This window comes from Chaetura pelagica, unplaced genomic scaffold (genome assembly GCF_000747805.2).
Source record: "Chaetura pelagica isolate M959 unplaced genomic scaffold, ChaPel_1.0 scaffold65, whole genome shotgun sequence".
Taxonomy (NCBI): domain Eukaryota; kingdom Metazoa; phylum Chordata; class Aves; order Apodiformes; family Apodidae; genus Chaetura; species Chaetura pelagica.
The window spans coordinates 3,792,629-3,800,634 of NW_009953386.1; the positions used below are offsets into that span (position 1 = coordinate 3,792,629).

The 8,006-nt window shown below is 45.5% G+C and overlaps 2 protein-coding genes across 2 annotated transcripts in view; one reads left to right on the plus strand and one right to left on the minus strand.

The window, feature by feature from the left end:
• Positions 1–4,979, plus strand: part of LOC104389299 (chromosome unknown open reading frame, human C3orf17) — a 5,830-nt gene extending 851 nt beyond the window's left edge. The window contains exons 2-10 of the mRNA XM_009998268.1: positions 165–236; positions 537–600; positions 697–773; positions 883–1,014; positions 1,359–1,436; positions 2,296–2,651; positions 3,365–3,426; positions 3,890–4,140; positions 4,580–4,979. Of these exons, the coding sequence (XP_009996570.1) occupies positions 165–236; positions 537–600; positions 697–773; positions 883–1,014; positions 1,359–1,436; positions 2,296–2,651; positions 3,365–3,426; positions 3,890–4,140; positions 4,580–4,979 (1,492 nt within the window). The remainder of the gene's footprint in view (positions 1–164; positions 237–536; positions 601–696; positions 774–882; positions 1,015–1,358; positions 1,437–2,295; positions 2,652–3,364; positions 3,427–3,889; positions 4,141–4,579) is intronic.
• Positions 4,980–6,961: 1,982 nt separating this feature from the next.
• Positions 6,962–7,672, minus strand: TAF13 (TAF13 RNA polymerase II, TATA box binding protein (TBP)-associated factor, 18kDa). The gene is made up of 2 exons (XM_009998243.1): positions 7,580–7,672; positions 6,962–7,132 (listed from the first exon to the last, which is right to left on the minus strand). The coding sequence occupies exons 1-2, from the start codon at positions 7,667–7,669 to the stop codon at positions 6,962–6,964; spliced, it is 261 nt and encodes an 86-aa protein (XP_009996545.1). The 5' UTR covers positions 7,670–7,672.
• Positions 7,673–8,006: the final 334 nt, after the last annotated feature.

Sequence of the window (8,006 nt, forward strand, 5' to 3'; positions counted from 1 at the left end):
CAGGCGGCTGCTCGGGCCCCGGCCCTTCCTGGCGCTGCGGCAGGGGAGGAGCGGGGCGGGGGCCCCCCCGGGACCCCCGGGGGCTTCGGCAGCCTGAACCCCGATTAGTCCCGTGGGTTTCCTGCCTTGATGCGTTTCCCCCTCCCAGCGCTGTGCTCTTGCAGCCGTGCTAAAGCGGGTGTGATCGCACGCCTTCGAATGCACGAGCACCGCAGGAGTTTGACTTTCGACTATTCGTAATGATAGGGGGGAGAAGAGAATAATCCCAGGGTGCTCTCTGCTTTAAGGTGGCAGTTGAACTCCCTCCTGGTTTTTCAGCCAAGGGTTTGTCAGTATCTTCCAATGACCCTTTTGAAATGGCCCAGGAATCGTTCTTTCTTGATTTGTTTGGGCGTTTTTGTTCTGGGAAGCCAGTATCAAAGGCCACCCTGTGCTGCAGGAGAAACCACACAGCACCAATTCACAACGGCCTACTCCGTTTTTTCACTTAACTCCATATTCACAGTGCTATGATAAGGGGATCTTTTTCATCACAGTGTATATATAGGAACGTACCTAAACATTCTGTCGTGCGAATGTTGCATTTGTACTGTTAACCTGGTAAGGAGAAGCTGCAATTTAATAGAGGGGCAGTTTGTAGGCCAAGGCATTCCCATCTCTCAAAACACCGGTCAAAGGAGTTTTCGTCTTTTCCAGGTGGAACAATGCTTGAAGCGCCTGTGGAAGATGAACTTGGTGGGCTGCATTGAAACTCTGGCAGAATTGATTCCCAAGTCAGTTTCGTGATTCCATGTGTTATATGGGATGTATCCATTAGCTCAGTCTGCAGAGCTGGAGGGGGAGCTAGGTTATAACTGCCTCTTCATTCTTGTATCGTCACAGGGAAAATGCATCCGAAGCCCACGGAGAGTGCTTAGTTCCCAGTCAGCCAATGCTGGAAACAGTGGCTCTGAAGGTACTGGGAGGTTGCAAGCTCATACTACGTCTACTGGACTGTTGCAGTAAAGCTTTTATGTATCCTTTTTTCACCATTAAAGCAGTCTTACAGCTCACCAGCAGCACCTCGTGAGACCAAAACTAGGTCTGCTGTAGGCCCTGTGTTGCTGATGGACTTAACTGTGCAGTTCGTATGTGCAACTTGAAGTTTCTTTGATAGCTGAACAGCTTATTTTTGAGTTATTAGGTAGGAACCTCAGGCTGTTGGCTGGCAGCTGTTCCAGCCTTGAGCAACCTAAAGTTTGGATGCTCATCTCCAAAATTACCCAGGCTATTGCCTTGTGAATTGCCTCTAGTTGGTGTGTTCAGCAAGTCTCATTATGTGCTGTTTATTTTCTGTCCTTAACTGGTGTAATCTTCAGCTTGTCCATTAAACATCTCTGCTCAGAAGAATTCATACTTCTGAACACTGTGGCTTCGGGGTTGTTGAGCCGGCTACGGTTTGTATATTTCAAAGTTAGTCCTGTCTTGCTGTTTGATGTGCCTGTCAGGAAGAAAGACTCTTAATTAGGCCTTGCTGCTGAGTGAGCTTTATTAAATTGGGAGCAGAAGGGCAGTTCCTCCATGATCTAGGATTTGATAGCACCTGAAGTGTTGTGCATGTGGAAAGAGACTTTTTACATGCTGTTTTGGAAGGCTTTGTTGGTTCACACTAGATTTCTTGTAGCACTAATAAAATCACAGTGTTAAAGCCAGCCTGCCACAAACACTTAACATCTGGTACTCTTTGCAGCAGGCGGTTAAGTTCTGTCTCAGGCTGAAATGGAAAGGCTGGGGTAAAGTTGTTCTATAATAACTGCTGAGTTTTCCAGGCAAATCGGTGTTCTCTCTCTGAGCAACACTGAGAAGGTAAGTGCTGTCTGTAGCTGAAGGAGTAACAGTGTTGTGTAGAACTCAGTAAAATGTCTTTGGCAAAAGGGATCTGCTAGCACTATTCTCCTAAGTTGGTATGTACTGCTTTTGGGGGAAGACCACTTGCCAAATGATTGGGATGGGAACATGCTGAGTTTCAGGTGCAGCACTCCAGAAAGTTCTAGGGAAATGGAGGGGGTCCTGGTCAGGGATTTACTAGTCAAGTCACTCTTGTGCTCTGATCTTAAACAGTTCCTTAAAGCTCAGACATATGTTAAGGAAAGCACAGTGCTGGAATGTAGAGAGATAAGCTTGTATTGAGGGGGGGAAAGGGAAAGGGCAGCTTGGATTCTCTTCCATCAGCTCTTCTCTTTGAGCTGAAGGTAGTTCAGGGACCACAAGGTTTTGCTAGAGGAGATTCCATACTTTTTTGTTTTCTCTCCTCAGGATTCAGTACAGGTGTGTGTTGCAGAGCCTTACTTCCTTGTATGGCATATTGTCAACATCACTTCATCTTGTGTCTGAGACCCAACAGATGTCTTATATCAAGGGGTTTACCTTCCCTTCTGATATCAGCAACTTCCTTGGAGTAAATGTCTCTATTGACCTGAAGAAGAAAAAGGCTAGAATGCTTACAACAAAAAAGCCTAAAGGCTGGCTGAAGAAGCTCTTCCCAACAAGGGTAGAGGAAGTGTCCAAGGTGGGGAAAAAGAGAAATGTTGCAACATGTATGAGTGCTGTGAAAAACGGTGGAATCCCATGCCCTGCGGACATCGGAGAGCCGGTTCTGGTGACCAGCAGAGGTAAAGCCTTGTGCCACAGTGCTGCTTGTCTCTGACACCTCAGTTTCTGACTGGCTGCAATTTCTGACTAACAACTGTAGCTTCTGCTACCCACAGAGTGTGGTTCTAGTACAAACTCCCCTCTGCTGGCCTTGGAAGAGGAGTTGAACACTGCATATACCCTTGCCATTATAAATCTCTGGATAATAGCAATGTGAGGCATTTGGGGTTTTTTTTAAACATGATACACCCTGAAGAGAAGCAGGTAATGAAGGCAGTGTACAGGTCCTGTAAATAGCGATTTGTATTTTCCTGCCTCTGTATAGGTGGAGCCCAAGGACAGTGAGGGAAGCTAAGAGCACTGTCTGCTGTCTGTACAAGGCCACGGTTGCATGTACAGGATGCAGTTGTCCTGTGCTTGCTGATTATGGGCTGCACCCAAGCCTTTGCCTGCAGTCACAGCTATGGCCAGTGACTGCAGGCATCCAGGTGTGTGCGTGAAGCTTTTACCCAGTAAGTTCTCCTTTGCAGCCATCTGTAAATTTCTGCATCCTCTTCATCTCCTGCCAGCTGCCATGCAAGATGAGCAGGGACCCCTTGAGTTTATCTGGAAATGCTGAGTACAGGTGTGAGCCTGCAGAGATGGCTGATCTGGGAGCTCAGCAGGGCAAACCACTTTGTGCGAAAACTTAAACTCTCTTTACTTCCTAATGGGAATTCTCCTCTCTTTGTAGGGAGACACCTGGCGGCTGATGTGAAGAGCTTACTTAGACCATCCAGACCTCTAACACAACAGGTTTTAGGGAAACACCTGGCGTCTGATGTGAAGAGCTTACTTAGACCATCCAGACCTCTAACACAACAGGTTTGTATGGCACCATTTTACATGTTAATTTTTTTTTCAGCTTTAAAGACCCTAACGCTCCAAACATGATATCCCTGATTGAAAATGTCCCTTTTCCCTGACTTATTTTTGCACTTGAAAATCACTACTTACTTCTGCTTATGAATTTGAGCATTTATTGGTGTGTCAAGTGAAAAGACCAGAGAGCAAGTCAGTAGCATACAGGAATACAAATTCTACTTACCTGCTGCCTCTTTTTGTATTCCACAAAAAAAGACTGCTCTTCCAATTTCTCCCTAGAAAGTAAGGAATGTTCTCACAAAAAACTCAGTGCACTGCTCTTCTCCAGCAGAGATGATAAAGGCATGTCGTGTTTTTTTAAAGGACTAACTATAGCTGTTACTTTTTGTTTCAGGGTGTGAGAATCACATCAACACCTTGTAAAACAAAGTCAGCATCACTTTCCTCTCGTATAGCAAAATCTCAGCATGCTGGACATCTTCTACAGATGGTCCAAACAGCTACATCATTTGGGGAACTGTCAGAGACACTCAGAAAAGCTATTGTGTGGTGCAAAGGCAACAAATTCAAATCAGCAGCTTATTTTCTGCGTAACAAGTTGTTGAAAAGCAACCGGCTGCACCATGTGGAGGCTCAAGGATGCAGGTAATTTTGCATGGGTGTGGGGTTTCTGGATCTGACACTACATCTTGATATATTTTGCTAGTGTGGAGAAATACGGTGGCCTAAGCCATTCTTTTTAATCAAATGGGATCACTAGTTCATGTTGCTGGAATCTCTGGCATGAGCATCTGCTTAGCTTCAGTCATCTGAAAGGATTTTAAAGGCTAACAAATGCACAAATACCTAAGAAGGAGGGTGAAAATGCAACTTAAATTACATGCATGTTTAATGGTAATGATTATATGATGCAAGGGGTGTCATCTTTCTTCAGAATGGCTTGGCTACTAGGTGCTGTTGTATCTCCTTGGGATGACAAGGAAAACGGCAGAGAAGGCTAATAACCAAATCTCTCCAAACCTGAAATGAAAGAACACTTTAGCACCTGATAAAATGACATTTTGTGCACCTTCCTCCCTTTAAGCTTGAAGAAAAAGCTGTGCTGTGTCAAAACATCTGTCTGCAAATGCCTTCTGTACGGGTCACAAAACACACACTGGCCAAGGCAGTACCTTGGGGCAAGGTTCTGCCGAAGGTGGATCAAATCATCTGTGAGACTGAAGAGAAGAACTCCAAAGACTGTTCAGCAAAAACCTGCTGAGTTTTTTGGGGTCTGCGAGAACAGTGCATCACCCATCCTTCCAGCTTACCAGGATGGGCCTCTGAGTTGGGAAGGATGTTCCAATGCTGATGCAGTCTCTGTCAAACTAAGCGCGGTGGGGACTCCTAAGCAGCTGCTGCAGGAAGGAAACCCTGGCCCTGTGTGGAAAGAAGGTACTGAGAACATGGATATTGATTCTATTTTTGCAGCAATGGGTGTCTGACCTTGGACTTGCAAGGAGGAAAGAGGTCATGTCATTCCAATTATTTTTTTCTTAAGTAAAACCCTTAAAACCCTAGTGGTGTCTTAGTAACTCAGACCCTGAATTCTGCCACACAAGTAGCAACTAGTAAACTATATTATTTTGTAGAACAGGTTATTATTATTATTACTTTTTAATGTAATGTTCTGGAGCCCTCAACATAAGAAGGACATGGAGCTCCAGGATTGAGTCCAGAGGAGGGCCATGAAGATGATCAGAGGGCTGGAGCACCTCTTCTATGAAGACAGGCTCAGGGAGTTGGGGCTGTTCAGCCTGGAGAAGGATCCGGGGAGACGTTATAGCAACCTTCCACTATCTGAAGGGGCTACAGGAAAGCTGGGGAAGGACTTTTTACAAGGGCTTGTAGCATGGATCAAAACTGAAAGAGGGGAGATTTAGGCTAGACATTAGGAGGAAATTCTTTAGTGTAGGCGTGGTGAGGCACTGGAACAGGTTGCCCAGGGAGATTGTGGCTGCCCCCTCCCTGGAAGTGTGCAAGTCCAGGTTGGATGGGGCTCTGAGCAACCCGGTCTAGTGAGAGGTGTCCCTGCCCATGCAGGGGGGTTGGAACTAGAGGATCTTTAAGGTCCCTTCCAACCCAAACCATTCTATTCTATAAAAATGTATTCCAAACAGCTGAATGGTTTTCATCCTTTTATCTATCCTTGCCTAGGGACACCTTTGAGTTAGACTTTGAGAAGAAACTCCATGTTCCTTCTCTATTGCTGGATCATGTGTTAAATGCTGCAGTCAAATCCACATTGCAAAGAGCTACCATTTACTGCAGAAGGCTGCAGCTGACCAGTTACTGCTGTTGCTTGGAACAAAAGACTTGCTGCCACTTTGCCAAGGAAGTAGTCTTACATGCTTCCTTTTGTGCTGATTGTATAGAGGACAGCCTTGTTTTGCAGTATTATTGCTGTTCAGCATTTGATACCCTTGTCCTGAGATAGGGCGCTAAGTGCACTATTGCCTCTGAGCTGCTCCAGAAATACAGAAAAGCACAGCTGTGGCCTGCAACTGTAAACACCTGACTAGTCAACATCTCTCACTGCCCTGAAATCTCTTTAATGTAAGTAATTTCTGCCTGCTTGGCAATGTAAGGCATGGAGCAAGATGATGCTGAAGTGCTGTTGGAACTTCCATACTGAAGTGATGTTGGAACAAGCCATGTGTCTAGTGCTTTCTGCCAGGCTCTTGCTTGTAACTAATCTCAAGATCACCAGGAAATACGAAGAAAAAAAAGTCTCAGAATGAAGAACAGAAATCTTCTTTATTGCAGGGCACCTGCCTAATGGGCTGTACGTACAAGTAAATCAGTTAAGTTCCCTTTCTGAAGCTTAATATTGGTGGAAAATGAGAGCTCTGCCCCCTGGGACAGAAGAAAAAAAATAACCTTCGTAGCCAATTAAGTGCTAAAAAATCTCTTATTATGCACTTCATGTGAATTAGTCAAGGTAAGTTTAGTTATGAGGAGTGGGCCTAAATTTCAAATGTTTTATTCATAGAGCATACACAGAGCTAAGAGCAGAACTTCCATAGTAGTTTGCCTTTGAAAACTTTGTCCAGTTAATTAGGATCTATTTTATAGGTTTCCCACTGTGGGAATACCTAGTGATAACCGAAATACTTGTACAGAGTCACCCATCATTAGCCCTCTCAATATCTGATTCAACATAGGCCTACTTCAGACAGACTTTCTGCCATTACCAAAATCTTTAGAGCTCTTTTCTCATGTCATAAAATAGTATAAAAATACATAAGTACACCACATACAGTCAGATAACATTAAGCTGCTTGAGTACTTAGAAAAGGCTGGGACTGAGGGCAGACACCCCAGCAGTGACCTCCATCCTGAACAACCCCTCCAAACAACACACGATGTTCCTTCCTTTTGGGCAGCAAGTGCCCAAGTTACGCCCCAGTGCAGCCTGCACACAGAATCAGGATCCGTAGTTCGCTTCATCAAAGGCCTTTCTGGCTCGTTTCAGCTCTTCGTTCATAGTGAGGAGGTCTTTAACTCTGGCAAACTTCCGGGGGTCCTTGCGGATGAGGAAGACAATGTCCTCAACCTGTACGCGACCCTGCCGTCCGATTGACATGGCCTTGTGTGTCTGTTGAAAAGAGGAAAGTCAGCAGGGTTCCTTTGACCCTTAATTTCTCCAAGCAGACATTTTGACTCTTATTTCCTCTGATTTTATAATCAAAGAGTAAGCAGTGGCAGGACCTGGGCAGCATCATCCCCGTTACCAGAGAATTTCCCAGAAAACCACAGACTTGTATTGCTCTGCTGTGCCCAGCTGCCTGTCACTGTCCCACTCAGCCCATACCACTCTGTACACACAACAGCAGTGGCATCAAAACTAAAGCCAGATTATATGTGGGACCCCCAGCCTGCAGAGTGCTTGGAGACAAACAGTATCAGGCAGAATTTAGAAGCAATGTGAGGTACCTGTATCACAGGACAGTTCAAGGCATTTTGGTGAGGGAAGGCAAGGCCAGCCTTTCTAAAGAAAGTATTAATGAGGATGTTTTGACCATGCTGTCTAGAGCTGACTTACCATTTCTGTGATAAACTCTATTACCAGGTCCTCAAGAATGTCCACGGATTCTGTGTAAGGGTTCTGGTCATCCCCAAATCCATACATCATGCATCTTACTGCAGAAAGAAACACTCTGTGTGAGGTTTCTTTCACCCCTCCAGCACTGTCAACAACACATCTAGTTAGAGCTCAGCAGCCTACACATCCGTGCCCCAGGTGCGTGTGTCTGGTGGGCAGAACAATCCTCGAGCAGATGTATCAGAAATAACCAGGCAGGTGCCAACCAAAGCCTAGTGCTGTGCGTGCAGGAAAGCCCACCTGACGACAGGCTCTTTAAACATGCATCTACTGAGCACTGGCAGCCTGACTGACTTTTGGCACGGTTAGGTTCGACTGATGCACCAGCAGTACTTGGGTTGGGTTTGGTTTTTTGGGGGGAGGGATG

Excerpts from the sequence above, each read along its gene's own strand:
- TAF13 (XM_009998243.1), bottom strand. The coding sequence starts at position 7,669 with ATGATGTATGGATTTGGGGATGACCAGAACCCTTACACAGAATCCGTG. Across the intron at positions 7,133-7,579 it reads TAGAGTTTATCACAGAAATG|ACACACAAGGCCATGTCAAT; the intron begins GTAAGTCAGCTC and ends TCTTTTCAACAG.